The 20,893-nt window shown below is 31.1% G+C and overlaps 1 protein-coding gene across 1 annotated transcript in view; it reads left to right on the plus strand.

The window, feature by feature from the left end:
• Positions 1-20,893, plus strand: part of Myo10A (unconventional myosin 10A) — a 388,389-nt gene that overhangs the window by 189,672 nt on the left and 177,824 nt on the right. Inside the window, exons 17-18 of the mRNA XM_035365884.2 lie at positions 2,728-2,885; positions 3,783-3,953. Of these exons, the coding sequence (XP_035221775.1) occupies positions 2,728-2,885; positions 3,783-3,953 (329 nt within the window). The remainder of the gene's footprint in view (positions 1-2,727; positions 2,886-3,782; positions 3,954-20,893) is intronic.

Here is a 20,893-nt window from a genome sequence, read left to right on the forward strand (position 1 = left end):
AAGTTTCAAGCAGCATATTTCAACGAAAATATCCATTTTGACCGCCATCGAATGAAATTTAACGATGTTTTCGCGTGATATCTGTACGTAAGGACAGAGTAAAAGACTCTTTTCCTCCAAAAAAATTATAAAACTGCTTTAAAATGAATTCCGAAGAGAATTTTTCGTGGCGTCTGTACGAACGTATGTACGTGCGTACGTATCTCGCATAACTCAAAAACGAATAGCCTCAGAACGTTGAAATTTTGTATATAGGACTGCTATAACATGTAGATGTGCACCTCGTATTTTGGTTGCAATCGGCCGCACCAAACGTGTATAAATATATTGATATATATATCCACTCTGTTACCCGGCTCAGTAATCTCAGTTTCTTTACTCTAATATGTTTGTAAATTGTACATTTTTTGCTTTAAAAATGATTGAATTATGTTGTTCTTATCTTCCGGTTAAGGTTTTTATGCCTTTAGTAAATCTGTGTGCAATATTTTTAGAAGTATCAACAATTTTAAAAGTGTTTAAGTACCGCTAAGCCTTAATAATGTTTTTGATGGCGGCCATTGCTTGTTTACATTTGAAACAGCAGAATAGTGAATTTGTTGCCAATCTAGAGAAACTTAGCTTCGCAACAACAAAGATAACGCCTTCATTTATTATTGCCAATTAAATCATGCTTAATCCTTTCTGGTATTTTTTCGAGGAAATAAGTGTTTAAGATTTACTTCGTAATTTTTAATACAAATATTTTGACTTTTTATGTATTTTTGCCTTGTTGCGAAGTGATAACTGAATTAATTGAATGAGAAGTACTCAATCATCTGTGAAAAACTGTTTCTTTTTTTGTTTTGTTTGCTTAATTTCTTTCTTTTTAATTTCTTTCTTTTTAATTTCTTTTTTAATTTCTTTGATACATCGTTCTAACTTTATTATAGTATTTGAATAGAACATGTGGCAACGATTAGATAATTCTTTAAATTATATAAATTTTGTGCATTCTGAGTTATAATATGAACGAAATATAATACTGTTAAGTGAACCTAGCGCCAGAGTGTCGCTATGGTAAACAAATAGAGTAAATTTTAAAGAATGCATTTATTCTATTGTGGTTAATGCGCTGTCGGCGAAGAAGATTTAATTCAATTCAATAAGTTTAAATGAAATGCAAGACAAAATGCGTATAATTTAATATTTCGTACAAGGAAGTCATGTGGTGTACACATCAGATTTTTTAAAATTTTTATAACTTAACACTTTTTATTAAAAATGCTCGAAATTAATTTTTTTTTGTGCGAGCATTCTGCTAAGAAGGTTACATTACTTATCTGATCTATAACCCCTTAGAGGTAATTTTTAGGAGAACAGAAAACGAAGTTTCATAAAAATTGGCCCTGGAAAAAATTCCAGTATTATATAACTTAGTTTACTTCCATCCGCAGAAAAATAGTAGGAGGAAATTTGATATGTTATATAAATACTGAATTTCGCTGCATAAAAAACTTCATTATTTGGCTTAATTACGAATAGAAAATTGAAATCTGATATTTTATATTCATGTTCATATGTTACAAATGGTATCTTTTAGAAATCTGCTTTCGAAAACTTATTATGGTGTTTAACATGGAAAGGATTTTTCGCCTATGGCGACATTTTTCTTTAAAAATTTTCCGCTAAGATGGCAGTATGAAAATATTTGCTAAGAAATGCTCCATGCCAAAACTTCTTTTGACAGGATAACGTAACTTATTTGATACATTTATTTAAACTAAAACCACAGACCTAAGATCAGTTCTTCAGCATTTTGGAAAACATACTATATTTTAACTTGGGTGTATCGATTAGCAAGATTGTTACTAGAAAAAATTATATTTCATATGGAGAGCAGTCATGTCAAAATTTTTGCACAGCATAACAGCAAAGTTAGTTTTGTTCATAAATAAAGGAAATATACCAGATCATGAAATTTCGTGGGGCGGGGGAAGATTTCTCAGTTTTATTTGCTAAATCATAAAAGTTTGTCAGTCATAAAAACATTTTCTTTAAATTGTTTGTGTAAATCCGAATAAGCTGATCTGTTGTTAGCTGAGCTGTTATGCATCAGTCAATATTAAAAACAGATATGTGTGCAAGCATGTCAGAAATTAATCCTTTTGCCTTTTTTATTACCTTTTGTAAAAAATGATGCACCCTTTATTCCCTAGCTCCTGATATAAAATAATAATAAAACATTTTTTTAATCTTGAATTTTAACCTTCCATTAGCTGAGTGGGTAAAACTATTAAGCATTAATGGTTCGCTTTCGGCTGTTGCTTCCCAGGTTTTATACAGCCTTTTTCAGTTGAAACAGAAATGGAATTAGACAGTCTGAAAATACTTATTTGGAATACTTAGAAAGAAATATAATTCAGATAAACTAATTTTAAATTGAAATTATCGGCAAATTAAATATTCAAATAAAACCATGCATGGGCATATCCAGCTAGCTAAAATACCGTGAAAATTTTAACATAGGAATATTTAAATGGAATGATATTTTCTTATAACGATCAACAACGGCGTAGATTGGTTTTGTGGTCTCCTTAGAGAAGTGATGTTTGATACTATTATTCATTTATGCTTTAAGAAATACTGGTAATTTTCTGAGAGGGTTGCCGTGACAGGTTTCACTGTATTTGTTTTAGTCTGCTTTGGCTTTAGCAAAAGAATTTCACTTATGTTCTTGTTCCCTAGATGATCTCGAAGATGTTCCAGGAATTGAGAGATACAGCTGAAGCAGCCAAAACTATCAGCAAGAGTAATGGTCGCTTCGTTACTATGAAACCGAGGACTCCGACTGTCGGAGCTAGGTTTCATGATTCCCTCCAGTCATTAGTTGACACAATGGCCAAGTAAGTTTTATGTTTGATAATTTCTTGATTGCTAATTGTCATATTAATGATTAATTTTTGTTTCAAGATCTATAAGAGATATTAGTAAGGCATGTTCCGGCACTAGAACTAAGAACATCAACTGCAAATTATTACAGCTGCAACTATTGCAGTTGCAAACGAATAAGAATAATAATTATCACTGAAAAATTAATTCGAAGACTGTTGCGAACTATTTCAAATACTGAAAAAAAAAACTTTTAAATTTGAATCAAAAACTATTTTAAAATAGCACATTTGTTTTATACTATTTTAATGAAGCACGGTTTTAAAGAATTCAGACCATATATTTGATTAAATATATTTTTAGGTAAACGTAAAAAATATACATAATGTGTGAGCAAACAAATATACATTTGAATATTCTACAAACAAGAATAAAATTATATTTCAATGACTATCCTGAAAAAATATGCATTGAATTTATGTTTAAAATTAATAAACATGAGTACTTGTTGTGTTTCATATTTTAAATTTTTCAAATTCTGCTTCCCAGTTAAGGATTAGGAATTTGCCACTTATGTATTTGCCTTTGCCAAGAATTATCTCCAGAACTTTCGGCCACTTATCCTTCTTATCCCAAGAAATTTTACTTGTTCGAATTTAAAGATATGCTTATTATATTTCCTTCATTAGGAAAAAGTTATACATCTTGAATCGAGATTTATTTTAATGAAGACTCTTGATAACGATTTTAAAGAGATGAACTGCTCAGTTTTATGAATAAGTTGAACTTAAGATTAAAGATTTCTGGAAATCGTATTTTTTTTTTTTTTTTGTTTTTTTTGTTTTTTTGTTAATGCAGGCTTTAGCTTTGTATATTATTAATCCCTACAGCAATTGCTTTCTGTTTTCCAGATGCCACCCCTGGTTCGTTCGGTGCATCAAACCCAATAATGAGAAAGCACCTATGAAATTCGATATGCTTATTGTTCTCGAACAGCTCAGGTACTCAGGAATGTTGGAAACAATCAGTATCAGAAAAACAGGATATCCTATTCGAATGAAATTCCAACAATTCGCTGAAAGGTAGGTTTCCTTATTATTATACTGTTGCTTTGGAATTTATTATATAAAATCTATTTAAAATTTTCTGTCTTCCTTAAAAGCTTCCTATTTCTTTGAAATAAGAGTATAAGAGTATTTATTGTTAATTGCTCTTTTTAAAAAATATATCAAACTGATGAAAATATTAATCCTATAATTTTTTTGCAGTGCTTATTTATTAAGAAAGAGACTGACCCAATGAAACGAAATTAAGAAAAAAAAAAAAAAAAAAAGTTTCATAGTCTTTGTAAGAGTATTTGATTCACGGTCTCACTTCAGCTTCATTTGGAAAATAATAAATGTTATTCGAAACTTTACAGTTTTGCATAAGAAGGTTGTTTAAGATGAATGGCTTTAGATCAAAAGTTTTGATAATTAAGCTTTGAAATTAGTACCTATGATAATTATACATTTGACAAATATTAAATTTTAAAATTAATATTACGACTTGCAAGTTGTTTTTATTTTCTGAGCAGAACTAATTTACTAAATAGAATCATGTCCAAAGTTACCTTTACATGCATTAAATCACAGACGTTTTGGTAGAAAAAGCACATTATAACTTTATGAATCTGTGAGAAACGATACATAGCATCTTAAAAAATAAATAGAAAGAAAAAGTTTAAAAGAACTGCATATGATATAAAACTGGAGCATAAAAAATGGTAATAATGGTAATAATAATAACAAAAGAATAATTTAGAAAAAAATCATGGCTTATGAATTTAACGTGGAATGTGATCTTCTCTGTCTTGTACATCGCAACAAGTTTTTATGCTGCCAATAACTTTGTTAACTACAGTTTGGGGAATTAATTTCCACTTCTTCAGCAATGCAGTCTTCAGGGTATTTGTATCTTTAGGAATACGATATCTCCGTGCAACTGCTTTTCCAAGGTAGTCTCATTAATTGATTACGAGGTTAAGGTCAAAAGATTTTGTTAGCGATGGTATTCGCTCAATGGCATCTCTTTCAAGAAATTCGTCAACGAGATTTTCTCAACGTGGACGAGCATTATTATCCATAAATAGAAAGTCAGATTCATATGCACATTCTAAAAAGGCTTGCAAAAGTTCTAAGACCTCATCCCGTTACCTCTGGCTAATTACAGATCTACTGTTGAAACGTGTAGGGGGTGGAGGCCCATTGACCATTATTACTCCCCATACCATCACGCGTGCATTAACCAAACGGTCACGTTCCATGACGTTCGAAAGAAGATTTCGCGTTCCTGACCCACTTCAGATGTAAACTCGTTTAGAATCGGATTTTAAACTAAATCTCGACTTTTAGTAAGGAGAACATGAGACCATCGGTGGTCACTTTCATTTCTGATGTTCTTCGTACCGATTATAGTGATCCCTCGTTTGTTGTTGGAAGACAGTGAAACACACACCCTTAGCTGTCGGGCATAGAAATGTCTTTTTCATTAAGTCTGTTATATTCAGTTTACCATGATACAACAGCCCTAGTGACGACTGCAAACTCTGAACTTAACTGGCGAGCAATAGACTTCCTGTTACGACTTAGCAGTTATTCCTAGATATCGGTCTTGAGAGGTAGTTGTTATTTGTTTAGGATCTTGTCCAGGAAAAGTCTGCCCTGCTTCTGAACGACTGATGATTCACCACTTCAAGATTCTTACAGAAGATACCCCAGAGCCATAACAAACTATTTCGTGCCCTTACTCAGCGAAATCAAAAGTTGCATTACAGAAATTCATTCAGATTTTTGCTTTGGGCAAAGCGTTTGATTCATCATGCCTTGACGTATCAGAAATAGTTTGATTACATCTAATTGGATGATGCCAATTAGGCTTGTCTTTCACACATTCCCTGCAAAAATAGATTTCATCGCTTGGAAATTTCATGGACTATCATTATTTTTGTGTACGTTAAGATAAATTTGGACATGAGTGTATTTGGAGCAGAGTCTTAATGAATGCTTCTACTTTTTATCTCGAGACGACACGGAGATAAGTCCTTCATAGAGTACAAATGCATTCATTAATTATCTAATCAATTTTACTATATTCATAAGATTTACTGCAGTAATTTTTGAAAAATAAATTTGATAATTTTATTTAACAGATGTAGGATTTTTGTGCCAAATGTACGGAAAATTACCTGATAAAATAATTTAAAATAAAATAAGTAATATGCTGTGATATCACTCTTTGAGATGAAAATTAGAGTACCGTAATTAAGACACAATAACACGCCGAATAAATGCTACTTCTGAATTAGAGTACCGTACTTTTTACTTCGCATACATTTTATTTTCCACTCCTTTATTATCCGATTTTACTTACTTTAAAAGTCGAAATTTTATAAGACGTGTGTTTTTATATGATGGATGTGTTTTGTAGTTATGCATTATTTTTTTCATGGAGTGCTTAAATATTTTTCTGTATGTTTCCAACTGTACATCATATTATATGATAAAAATGTTTCGTAGATTAAGGTTAAATATCAGAAGCAAAGCATTTCATACTGAAAATGCAAGTAAATAAATATACAGATTTAATTTGCATATAAAGTGCATTCTTTTGCGAAATGAGTCTGTTGCCATTTGACCTTGCCTACGCATTTCTGCTCTTTTCCCTTGATGCTGAACTTTAAATAAATTTTCAAAAATGAGAGTTAAAAAAAAAAAAAAAAAATGTAGCCGCGAGGTGGGTAAAAATGTCACGTGTCGTCGAAAATAGTCTCTGGTATTTATCAATTTAGTTTTTTTCGCGATCTTTAAACCGGTTTTTCGCCAAGATTTTTGACATCTGTATTTATGACTAGAGAGAGCGAAGGGAGGAAATCGTAAAGTTTCCCCCCCCTTTTTTTTTCTCTTTAAACACTATTTTAGGAGTGATCGATATGTTATGATCAGCAGGGATTATTGAACTGCTGTATTTCAGCTGAGTGATAAGTGATCTCTTTTTAAGGAAGCATAAAACTTGTTCTGTAGATACTACATTCTTATTTGAACATTGATTTGGCTTTTTGTATTTTAAAAATAATAATATAAATATCATGGAAAAGTAGATTTTTTGTTTGGAGGGAGTCAATTATTTTATTTATTTTTAATCTAGCGCTGTAGCTCTAGAAGAAATTTAATCCTAGCCAAATCGGTTTTTAATTCTTTATGCTTGAAATGCTTCTCTGTAGAGACATGTATTACTATCGATTTCTGTAGGAAACATTTCTTTTATCTCTTACATCTAGAAAAAAATAAATCGTTTTTATAACGTAAGATTGGTACTTACTAAGTTAACGGTTCCCGCGATACAACGCCAATGATCGTTGCAAATTGCTGTCAAACGGCCGGCAATCCTAACTGTTGCGATTGCACATGTTATCTATTGTAGCGGAAGGATTATTTAGAATTAGTTCTTGCGTGATTTGTTTAAATAATCCTCCGAGCATTACAGGTTTTGCTCTCAAATTTCCCCAAATGGCATCAATAAGTGGTATTTTCCTAATTATAATTTCATTTTCCTCCTCGCCCCCCCCCCAAACAGCGAGCACTATTTTTCTTTTTGTTCCGACACTGGCTACTCCCTAAGACCGTAAGTGGTGGCCATATTATTGTGGAAGCACCACCGTTACCTCCTCTATATGGGCGGACAGTTACAACTATGCCTTCCCCGGGATTCGAACCTGTGCCCTTCGGTATCGTAGTCGGCTCCCCTAACCACTATACCATCTGGGCGGCTTATAATTTCAAAATTGTACATTGACTCCATTCTTCCAATATACATCCAACTCGAAATCGGATTGATCAGGATCTGACAGAAATTAACATGTGTAACAAATGAAAAGTCATCTTTCAATACGGAATTTTATGTACATAATCCTTGGAAGGTTAATTTGATCGGTTGTCATATATTAAATAATAGATATCGACCGTTAAGGGTTAAAATATATATATAAAGAAATTTTTGAATAAAAACTTACTTGCAGTGATAGCCGACATCTTTTATTCTTGTCAAAATAATCTTCATAAAAAATTTTCACAACTAAATTAGTTCAATATACGAGCCAAATCTTTCGCCTTTCTATAATACATTTGAAGAAAAACACAGTGAAAAGCAAGCTCATATATGAGGGAAGCTGAGAAGAAATGTTCAGATGGTTGTGCTATGAAGGTTGGGTTAAGAATAATATAGTCATGGTTTGACTTTATTCCCATCAATTGGTTAAATTTTTGGTTACTTTATTATAACTTGAAAAACTTTTTGCATTATTCAAATACATACGTCATTAGTGTTACATAAAATTAACGTGACAAAGATTAATTTTGAAATGACGCAGTTTAGAGGAATTTATTAAAAGCAAGTTACTGGTTTAGGATAGAAAGAGTCTTAAAAATCTTAGTTCACATATTTTTTATCTTACATATATATTCCTAAAAGACTGAGTTGTAACAATCAGTTTATGTCAAGCAGGTAAATACTAATTTCGGTACTGCAGTGTGCGTTTAAGAGTATTTCATTCTATCAGAAAAAAAAAAAAAAAGTTTAAAAATATATATGCAGTAGAAAATTCGATGGATAACGATTTCGGTTTGCCAAAGTAGTTTGTAAATAAATAAATAAACCACGTAAATGTATACAAAATTTATAATATTTCGGTTTGCCGAATTAAAAAAAAATTATTTGGCAATATGTAGCTATTTTCGAGTTAAATTATAAGGTTATATTTTCTAGGAGTTTTAGAGCTCATTATGTATGATTTCCGCGACATATAACTGGCAAGTTAAATTTTAATTTTTTATTTCCAGACATGTCTTGTATGCAAGCCTTTATATAAAATCCTTTACTCAGACTCCGATGATATGCAAAACCATGCGCATTTCTCTTCTTACTTTTTAATCCGGTGGAAATTTCGTCCAGAGAGAGTTTTATTTCTCGATCTCTAAAACAATCCCGCCCTAATCGCAGAAAAGGACTCACCGAGAATCGTGTCGTCGTCTTGAAAATTGGAAAGAAATGTGGGAAAACTACACCCGAATAGTCATCCACCCGTTATCGCTATGTCCTAGTTTTGTTTTTCACCTGTTTTTGTTTTCTTATTTTGTGTTTATTCAGTTACACGCTGTATAACAGGCAGCTAACTTGCTGTGGAAAAAGTTTTATTTCTTTAGTTGAGTTCTATCTGAAGCAAGCGCGGGCTTCTACCGTCCACATTCGTATCATTTGATCAACTAAAATAAGTTCGGCGCTATGCATGTGAATTTGAGACACAATTAAAGTGAGTATATTTATGTTATCTATCGTTAAGAATAATAGGTAACCGTTTCATCATTGAGGCATAAAAAATATGTGAATTTTCTGATATTAAAAATAAGATTAAACCATTTGAGACTTCTGTATAATTAACTATAGTTAGATACTTTATGAGAAAAGTCACAATTTTCTTTATGAGTAAAAGGATAATTATTAATTGAATAGCTATTTTGAACAAGAAATGTAATTTTAGTTTCTTTCATACATGCTACAAAAATATTCTCAAAGAAGAAAAAAATAATTTGTTAAGAAAATTCTGAGGTCTATTAAATTGATATTTTTAATTTTTGTTATTTATTTTAATATCATTTAAAATTTCATAGGTAACTTATTAAAACTTACTAAGTTTATATGAAGTTTTAAACATGGCATTTTCCTTTCGTGTATGAGAGTCTTACACTAAAAGAAAAAATGCCATTCATGAGATTTTCTTTATATATATTCATAATTTTTTATTATTTACAGGTATTCAATTTATCATTTCTAAATTTTACTGTTAAATTATATTTTATTGTTCAGCTTAATTTTTAATTATGACTCCTTTTCTTTTTTATCAATAAATTTTTACTTTTTAATCGATATTAAGTAAATAATGATGCAATGAAACAAATATTTACTTAAGTGTTTTTATTTCTTTCCATGAGGATTAATAATGCAGAATTATTCATGACCTTCATGAGTTCTCAAAGTAGTAAGTTTTAACAACGTTTACAAATGGGAGTAGAAATGAAATTAGAATAATTAGTTCTAGGCTTTAAAATTTCACTTTTTTACTTTTTGCTTCAGATGATTTCTGAAAAAACAGTTTCATCATAAACAAAAATATAACTAAGAAGAAATTTTTGTTGTTTTTTCGTTAATTTTATTAACCTTATTTTTTAGTGTTTATGACAATATTAATACTCTATTACGCCATAATTTGAACAGATTAATAATGTTATGGTAGCAAACGTTGAGAAAGATGCTTTTATATAGACGGAAATTACATCAGTATAATTTAATATGAAAGATAAATTTTACCGTTTTTAATCTTTGATATCGCTCAACATATGTAAATCATCCAGATGATATTTGCATAAATTTAAAGCGTTTTTAACGTTACAAAATTAATAAAAAATTTAGCGATTTCAGAAGAATAGTTTGGAAACTAAATTATTATTAGCTTTAGTTAAATAGCATTATCTTTTTTTTTTTTTTTTAATTCAATGTAAAGTCTATTTTTTCTGAAATCCGAAGCTTAAAGAATTGATAACAAAGGGACCTTTTATAAGAATGCTAGCCTTAAAACTTATTGAGTTCCATCCGCGTCTAAGGCATCTGTAAAGTGCAATGTATTTATGATCCTGTAATGCAAAAATTTCGTTGGAAACCACCTTTTTTTTATATATAAGATACCTGACACCAGGCATCCATGCATTAATGCATGAAGCTTTCTTCTAGTATTTTTTGACATTTTCCGGTATTCCGATTTCAACTTCAAATGAGTTTATGTCACTTTCACGTAAAGAATACATTGTGTAATACTTACACATAAACTTTAGGGAGAAAATTGCGAGATAGATCTTGTACATTATGTCGATAGAAAGTATTTAAAAAATTATTTAATAAAACAATAATGAATATAAATAATCTCATTTGTATATCTTTGGACTCTTAATGTTCCTGAACAAACAGAATTTGGTACTAAATCGCAGTTGATTTCTGTTTAGACCTCGGGTCTTTTTAGTATGATCAGTATGACATTCTTTGATGTATTCGATTTCTTGAGTTTTTGATTTTAGTTGCTTGGAATAGTCAAAATTACTGCTTTGAACTTAAGGTACTTCATTCAGAATGTTAATATGAAACTGGTCTATAAGAAATTGTGTTTCCAAGACTTTCTTAAGAATAATTCTTTCGTCGTTAGTTGATGAAACCGATGATAAAACAATTAATTGGAAAGTATTGGGTAATAAAAACTGCACTGTATTTTATTTGTTCTCGGTTAAGGCGTTGTGTATGTTGAAGAACTTTATTTGGTGGCAACGATTTATGATTGAACATTTTCCACAATTTTGCCACCCCTATAAAAAATTACCCAAATCTTCTGGACTCTGAAGAATTAAGTTTACTTTCGAAATTCAGTTTTCATGGTCTCCAGGAATATGAAGTTATGGGTACAAACCCTGAAGCATATTAAAATCTGATATATTGAGTTTTTAGACTATATTAGCACCTAATTCTAGATCTCCCAAAGAATTGATTCAAATCGAACCCTGCATTTTTTATCTGCATTCTCCTTGTATCTGCTTCGATCCATTCTCCTTGTATCTGCTTTCTTTCCTTTTTTTCATTTTGTCGTCTTAAGATTATGATAATGCAATATATCTGAGAGTTTCAAATAAAAGTCGGATGTAATCTTTTTATTTCGTGTTGGACGGAATGTTTGTTTTCGGTAAAATGTGCGAGGATTTTGCCTGAGAGAAGGAATACCTTCATGAAGAACATTCGAAATGAAAGTGGTTCGCATTTATATTATACATGGGAAAAACCACAAAAGCGTCCATATAATCATTCCGTCCGCCAGATTTTGTAATTGAGTGCGGGCTGAAAGTGGATAAATTGCAATGGAAGATAAAAATGCAGGGTTTTATAAGCTTCTATGTACAATTCGTCAGGAAAGCTGAATCTGTCATTCATTAACCGTCTCATCATCGACAGCGTTACACAAGGAGGACCGGATCAGAACACAGCAGTGATGACAGAAGTACATTGTAAACAAGCTATCTCTTGTCATCCATGAGCAATTATGATCCGTTACACAAGCAGCAACCAATATTACGCCTGGGAAGAGGGGTGGAAAGGATAAAACACATACAGCTAAAGACTTAAACGGAGGTGGAGTCCATATGTTTGGTGTTAGGTTAACAGTCAACATTCGATAACCATTATTTCGTCGAAGGCAATGTAAATGTGTACTTTATGTTTCAAATATAAGAAATAACACTATCAAGTTTTTTTTACATTTTGTGTTAAGAGTGAAATAGTTAAAATAATGCTTTAGCATTTGTATCCTTCTTTTATGACAATAACGTATGAAAAAAGGGGGTACAGACAGAAAGAAACAAATCATTGAAGTAATTTGATAGATCTGAAGCTGTGAAAATGGCGTTAAAATCCATTTTTAATTAAAAACTTTTTCAATGAAAGTTATATAAGTTTTGTTTTTCTGTGCAACAACTAAATATTTTTCTAATATTTTTCGCTGTTTTGTTTTCCTTGGGAGGTTTAACAGCCAAAGCAAAATTTTTAGATAATCCAGTGATTGTTTGTAGGATCGAATTTGGACTAGCAGCTTTTCGAGTTGGTCATATCCAGCCGACCGGATCAGAACACAGCAGTGATGACAGAAATACATTGTAAACACGCTATCTCTTGTCATCCATGTGCAATTATGATCCGTTTCGACACGCATCCCGGAATTATCGATTATCTGCTGATTCCACTTTTTGCTTATATTCTTATAAGAGGTAATTTACACCAAATTTTATTTTTCAAGGCATAATAATTGCTAAGGTAATATATGTTCATTAAATTAATTTTAGTCGGTCGGTATTATTTGCTTATCGAGCTTTCATTCCTTAAAGAAAGTTTACTCCGGAATGCGCGTGACAAAGACTTAGTGAGCATTCCATTTCAGAAATTAAAATCGATATTAAAAGATAAACTAAATGAAGATAAAATTCTATCCACTTGAAGATGCATCTCTTTTCGGTTGACATCAAAGACTTCAGATGTACACCTTTGAGCACGTACAAGTCTTCAAAAATATTACAAAAAGCAAAATTATGTTATATTTAAAAAAGATACTTATAAAACCCAAATATTTAGATCTATAATTATATATTAACATGGACATAAATTATCTATATATATAATATGATTATATGTTATTTATCGTATTAGATAATTATTACATACATATCATATTAGATACTACATATTAGATAATATATTATTATAAATGTTTATAAAAACTTGATAGTTGTCCATTCATTCATTTTGGTTTTTAAAATCAATTTTGCTTTTTATCAAAATATTTCTTGAAGTATGAACTGAAATGAACTGTAGTGTGGGGTAAGCAGAATGTAATAGTTCGCGTCGCGTTTCGGTATTTTTTCAGGATAATGCATTTTTTTTATTTATGTAGTTCTACTTTTGGGGTAGGTTGCAAAACATCGCATTTATACGTTATCCTCGAAATATGCATAATTATTAAGATCTCCAGATTTATGATATACTGTGCTTTGAAAAAAAAAAAAAAAAAAAAGAGAGAAACTGTGGCAAATCATAGCTATTAGAAGAGTCTTACTCATATAAAAGAAGTTTTAAGTACATGTTCTGTAAACCTCGATAAAGCAGTACCAAGTGAGCATCAGGATTTTGATTCATTAATATTTAAATAGATAAACTGAAATTTTTCTAACTCTTGCTTCGTTCCGCTTCTTTTTAATACTTTTAGTAAATTAAGACGGAACAGGTAATCAGAATTTACCTTAAGAAATTTACTTGATTACGCTAGCAATAATAGACAGATTTAATCAGCATCAGCATTATTCCTTTTAGGTAAAATTCTTGAATATCAATAAAGTTGAACAATTTAAAATAAAGTCTTAGACAAATGTTTCACAAAAGTATTAGTTTGGTTTATTTTGATCATGGCAAAGCAAGGTATGGCTATTTGCCCAACGCACCTCCGCGGAAGACTTTCTAAGGGAAAACTGTCTGGTATCCATCAAACCTCGAAAATGTCCATGCAGCCAGCCTGTTCGTTTAGAATTGAACTCATGTTTAAATACGAGCGTTCAATGACTTTTTTGCTCGGCCGCCGGTGGGTTCCTTTTACGAATGGAAGCAACCTATGCTATCAAACTTATAGAATAATTAAGATACAATAACAAGCCGGACAAATATTAATTTAGAAGTAAAACAACAAAAATCAGCGTTATGTTTTCAAATTTTCACAGGACTAGTTTCGATGGTTTTACCGAACCATCATCCTCAGCTATGGCTTTTGCAGCTGAGGATGATGGTTCTGTGAAAACATCGAAACTAGTCCAGTGAAAATTTGAAAATATAACGCTGATTTTTGTTGTTTGGCTTCTAAATTAATGAATTATAGAATAATGTTTAATGCGTCACCCTGCGTTTAATGATTTCATGAGTTCCGGGAAATGGAAGACATCCCTCCGGGCTCCATGACCCGGCGGGCCCGGTCCGTGGAGAAGTTTAAGAGAAATTTTATAATCTGTCGCAGATTTTTAAAAGGGGACTATTGAGACTTGCTGCAGTAAAAGGAGTCTACTCAGATTTCAAATGTGGCTTTTTGCCTGATTCCCGTATAATATAGAACTAGAATAAGGAACAGGCCGTGTTGTGTCTTACGTTTTGAGACGGTAGATGTAACACTACAATCTTGTCCCCTAGTCATAAATGTAACATATTGAATTATTTTCTTTAATATTTTATTGTACTATTATATTAGAGAATAGTGCTTGACTTCGATTTTTCATACAGAGTATGCTCTAATATATGGGAATAATTTTAGATTTATGCTCGACTTCCAATTCTAGCTACTCTAAGGATTCCCAGCCCTTTCTTGCACAGACTTCTTTTGAAAGAATAATTTTCTTCATAGACCTCCTCGTATTTTTACTTTCTTGTACGAAGTAAAGAACGTATTGTAATCGCGAAAAATGTCAGTTATCAGATTTCAACGAAAATATCAACTTTCATTTCTTTTATTTATTTATTTATTTATTTATTTTTTATTTATTTATTTATTTATTTATTTTTTTTTTTGCGTGAAATCTGTACGTACAGATGGAATAAAGGACTTTTTATTCCAAAAGAGATTGTAAAATGGATTAAAAATGTCTTTCTTCGCGACTTGTTTGTTCGTACGTATGTATCTCGCGTAGCTCAAAAATGATCAGCTACAGAACGTTGAAATTTTGTGTATGGGACTGCTATACCATCTTTTTGTACACCTCTCTTTTTAATTGCAATCGGCAGTATCAAATGTACACACACACACGCACGCACGCACACTGATCGAAACAATTAGGGGATATTGTAAGTTCGGTATGAAATAACCATATAATCGACAACTATTCTAACAAAAGTGAAGTAGAAGACGTTAAAAAGGAAAATTATAACGTTTGAAAAGTTGGGAATATGCAAATTTCGTCTGTGACGTCAAAAAATATGCGTTTTAGATAAGGAGTGAAAAGTGACCTGCAGTATTCCTTCTGTAGGAGATTATAAACAAATGACATGCATTGTAAGTTTTGTAACTGTGAATAAGATGTTTCAGAAAGAAGATTTAGCTGAAGATCCTGGAGAGCCATCGGTCGTTCAGAAGGTTGATCAAATGCCATACGTTGCAGTGGAAGTGTTAAGATTTTCTTAAAGTGTCATTTCTGGACTATGTAATCAGTTTTTGGTAACTGAAAATGTTCACCGAAGATTTGGACAGGGTCATACGCCTGCAACAACACAAAATGAAGATCGATTTTTAACACTAACGGCCAACATTATTTTTGTAGTTGTCTCCTTTGAAATACTATTATGATTATAGATGTTGCAACACGTTACATTACTTTATAGATGCTATTGATAACGCATACATCGAAGCAGTACTCAACCTATGTGATCAAATACAAACTTATAATGTTTAATGCGTCACACATTTAAGCAAGAACTCCATGGTACGCATTCGAGCAAGAAGACTATAGTCTTATATTATTTATTCTTGCAGCGAAAATGGTCCTTTCTTTCAGATGGATAAGAATCTACATGTTTTCAATATTAATATTCCCAAAGGATGAACTTCATTCGTGTAAGGTTCCTGTGAGTCAAGAAATGGGTCCATCAATAGCATTCGAAAGTTGATTTTCAAAACACTCAGTAGTAACAAACGTATATATATATACGAAATGGTTGCAAAACACAGTGGTGTTTCAGGTTTGGTTAAAAGATGATGTTATCAGACTCTTTACTTTTAAATTCTCCATTCCTGTTTTGGAAAAACAATCATCAGAATATCACTGCCGTCATTATTATAATTAATCAACAGAAAAAAACCATTAATAATTTTCAGACATTTCTGTGTTACAATTGCAAACTGATTACAGCTGCTCAGCTAATATGCGAAGCAATGTCGCTGTGCTCTCAAGATGAAATCGTAGAGCAAAACCACAAAAGCTCTGCTTATTCATTTCTGCTTCAATCCAGAAGTCCTGTGCTTGGAATTTCAAACTGCACTACCCTGCATCCATCATAATTCTTTTCTTCAGCATAGAAAAAAGATAAGTGAATGGTCGGAGGCTTGAAAGTGTACTGTGTGGGGAGCACTCTTTGTAACACTGTGTCTAGACCACTAGTTTTCTTAATCGGGCTGTACTATTTATTTAATTTCTTCTCCACTAACGAACGGCATGAATGCTTTGGAAACCAGAATACTGGACACATTTAAAAAAGAAAGCAGTTATACATGAGTTCTAAACATCGTACAGGAAAAATATTCTTTGTAATCACATGTCATCAAGAAAATCTTAAAATACAAAATGTTAATACATTTAAGTAAACATGTTTAAACATTAATAGGTTCATCAAATTATGTTACTTGATATTTATTAGCTGTAATATTTTTCGTTATTAAATTTTGAGAATTAGGGAAAAAGTCCTTACCTGATATTCTTTAGAAATACATATTCCAGCATTTATCTTAGGAAAAAATTCATTGTAAATTTAAATCTAATTTTTTAATTAAACCAAGAATTAATAATAAATAGGTAATGTAATCAGTTAGATTTTCAAATTCGGAATTAAAATTTAAAAACGAATTCTAGAATTATTAGATAGTTGAACTGAATAGAGTAAATAATATTCTTTAATTACCTTATCCCCCTTTAAAGTTTGCTTACTGTAATTCTCATAACTGTATTTGAATATTTTTTAAAAGTTTCTTCATTATCCTTTGTTTTTATGTACACGAATTTAAAATATTGCTATTAGAAACATTTTAAAAAGGAGTCAATCAAAATTTTAGCTTTTTAACTTCAGCTTGCATTGAGCTATCACGCCGTTTACCATCAGGATTGCCTAGCAATTATGCCGTTCCACAAGACCTTTAATAAATGGTTTTCACTGTCATGTCATAAATTCTTTTATTTTAAAAATTAATAATCTGTATAATTCATGTAACTTAAAATATATTTAAATCGTAATAAATTAACTTAATAGTTTTCATGAACATATACAGCACTATTGCAATTAACTGGAAGATGATCGGATACCATATTTTTAAGTAACTAACAAGTACAAGAATCGTTTGGTTTCTTCTTAACCTTTTTATTTTTTAATTTGTTTATTTTATTCTATTCTACTTGTAATAAGGAAGAGCTACGCTTATATTTATATTCTAGCTTCTTGAATTGTAACTAAATTTATTTTGTGAGATTAAATTACAGTTTTAACTATCACCAATTTTTAATGAGTAATCATAACAGCTGTAAAGTTTTTGATAGTCAAAAGAATTAATGCAAGAAATAGATCTGGACGTAAATATTAAGTGCATGCAGTACAATTGCTTCTCATGCTATATATTTAATTAAATAGATCGATACTGAATTTGTCCATTGCAGCAGCAGTACCAAGTACTACCATCTAATAAAGTGATTAGCATCCATGAAGATGCGTGTGTTGCATTTATTGGAAACACAGAAAATCATAACCCAGACGAAATTGTTATTTTGTTCTTCGAGAAGTCAAGGATGACTGGCTGGGCGAAACGACTGTACTGGCTAATGTTCATAGACAAAAGCAGTCGGCCGAGACGATCCAAATACATTGTTTTCCGTCATCTGCCGAAATTACATTTGGGAGATCTTGTAAATAATGGACTTGAAGAATCCTTCCAAGAAGACGCATTTATAAATGTACTCTATTTCAGTTTACCAACAAATGAGGGATACTGTCGAAAACTAAACTAAAATTTTAACCCAAAAGTGCGTTATCCGGAATGGGTTATTAGCTTCGAAACAGGATTTTGCGTCCTCCCCTCTAAACGGTTGTATCACTTTTCAAATTGTTGCCACCAAATATTATTACCCTGTATTGTTTTTAAAGAACTTATATAATGAAGAATATGCATGTAGTACATATGTATATTTCCCACATTGTGAAAAAAACGACGACATCTAGAGCCATCAAATTTTGAGTAATGTAGTTTTCCACACGCACATGTGTACCTGGAAGCCCGAATTTCAAAATTCCTATTTTCTAAAGCTATAATGAATTTTCGGTTAACAAACTTAGATTTGAAAGCGAGCAGTGGCAACACTGTACGGAATAAAACATTTTTTATCTCCTGCACGAGACTTATGTCGGAAATTCTAAAGATATATTGCTTTTAAATATTTTCTGACTTTACTGTTGAATTGAATTTTATGCATTGCAGAGTAAGTGTGACGAACATGTTATTTAATAATGTTAATAAACAAAATGATAATAATCAAAAGAGAACAAAAAGAAGTTTCGCAAGCTATCTTAAGAAATCTGAACATGGATATGATAAGTTGAAAAAAAAAAAAGGTACTATCAACACTAAATACTACATCGGGAATTCTAACATATGTTGCTTTTAAATTTTTTGTAATTTTGCTGTTGAATTTATATGGCGTTAAGTGCTAAGAAAATAATGCTTAATTAAAAAGTTAAAAAGACAAACAAAATGATAATAATAATGGGTTAGCAGGATTGAGTGTAACTGCAGAGTGATAGACTGCAAGCTCAGCAAAAACTTAAAAAAATCTTAAAAAATCCCTTTTGAGTGATTGTTAAAATCTGAACACTTTCAGATTTTTAGCCCAAAGGGCTATTAGTATCGAAACGACATTTTGCGTCGTTTCACTTTCTGCATTCATTCACTTTCCAAACTGTTGCCACCAAATATTATCGCCATGTATTATATTTAAAGGAACTAAATAATGAAGAATACGCATGAATGTTTCTCGCATAGTGAAAAACAACGGTACCTAGAGCCATAAAATTTTGAATAACGTAGTCCTCCAACCGAACATGGGCATTTGGAAGCCCGATTTTGAATTTCGAATTTGTTTTATTATCATTTTCAAATTTTGTAAAATTTTGATGATTAACAAACTCAACGATTTGAAAGCAAACAATGGCAACACTGTACGGGGGTAAAAATATCATTTTTATCTCCAGCGCGCCAGACTATGTATCGGAAATTCTAAAGATATGCTCTTTTAAAATTATTTTGTGATACTGATGTTAAATTGAATTTTATGGTTTAAGTGTGAAGAACATATTTAATAAATAAAGGTAACATACAAAACGTTAAAAAAACGCCCGCTTGGGCATAATTTAAAATCTGAAAGCTTTCAGATTTTCTTTAAAGTTTTAATTTGCATTATTCTATCGTTATTGCCCTATACTTAATTATTTGTTTACTTGTGTACTTCCCGCCCCACCCCCTTTTGCTACTAATTTTACTTCTTGAAAATGGCAAGAGGAGAATTTTGCAGTCTATGTCATTTCTACGAAAGGTTAAAAGGGAGAAATTAAATTAAAAATCGCATATGAACATAAGTTTGCGGCTAATGTTTTATTATGTATTTAGAAGAACTCACTAAGAGGTATTATTTTCAGTACTATTATTAGTTATACAATGTATTTTGCTGTCTATCCGTACTTTGCACATTCTTTCCATGAATAAGAAATTTCTAAATCATATGTAGAAGAAGAAATACGCGAGTAAATGCGATATTTAAACTAACAGTCGTAAGAGAAAAGGAAGAAAATAAAAAATTCAAAATATCTGTCACTACTACTATTACACTGATTCAAATTAAAAATTAGTAATGCGTGGATGTGTTCGTATGTTTCTTCATGTATCATACGAGTATGAGTAAAGTTATGTTAGATAGTCCTGTACAAAAGCATTCCGTATCCTACATAGGCCTTCAAGTATTTTGCTTCTTCTAATGAAGTATAGTCCTTTACTTTCCAATAAATTGGGCTTAAATACATATCAGGATTTTCTTGTTAAAATTTTGAGAAGGATAAATTTATCTTAATGAATAATAATAAATTCGTTGTTGTATTAATCAAATAATAAATTTATCGCGAATAATTTAATAAAATGAATACTCATTTTGCACCTAAAGTTTCAAGATACTGCTGAAAAGTCAAACTTTGGAACTTGCACTTAATAGTATATGACTTAAATGTCGGCAAATAAGCCGAGAAAGTTTCTGCGATTCCTTTTCATGAATATTAAGATTTTCTTACTCCAAAAATTTGGTACTCATATTTTTTTTTATGATCATAGAGGCAGTGGCGAGACTTTTGCTTTTTAAAGCTTGAATAAAAATTTACAGGTGAAAAGTTTTGCAGAAAACTTGCAAGCATATCTAGCTACATTAATCTTTTTTCTCTTTTAACGAACGTTTGAAAAATTGCATATGAATAGAATATATTTCCGTTGTGATAGTGAGTATACGGACAATAACCTGCACATATCATGAACAATAAAATCGCTTACTAAATATTTAAGATGTTCATTTAGAAAGAA

Source organism: Stegodyphus dumicola, chromosome 9, assembly GCF_044657685.1.
Source record: "Stegodyphus dumicola isolate Sdum_Otavi_A_Nest chromosome 9, ASM4465768v1".
In the NCBI taxonomy this organism is placed as follows: domain Eukaryota; kingdom Metazoa; phylum Arthropoda; class Arachnida; order Araneae; family Eresidae; genus Stegodyphus; species Stegodyphus dumicola.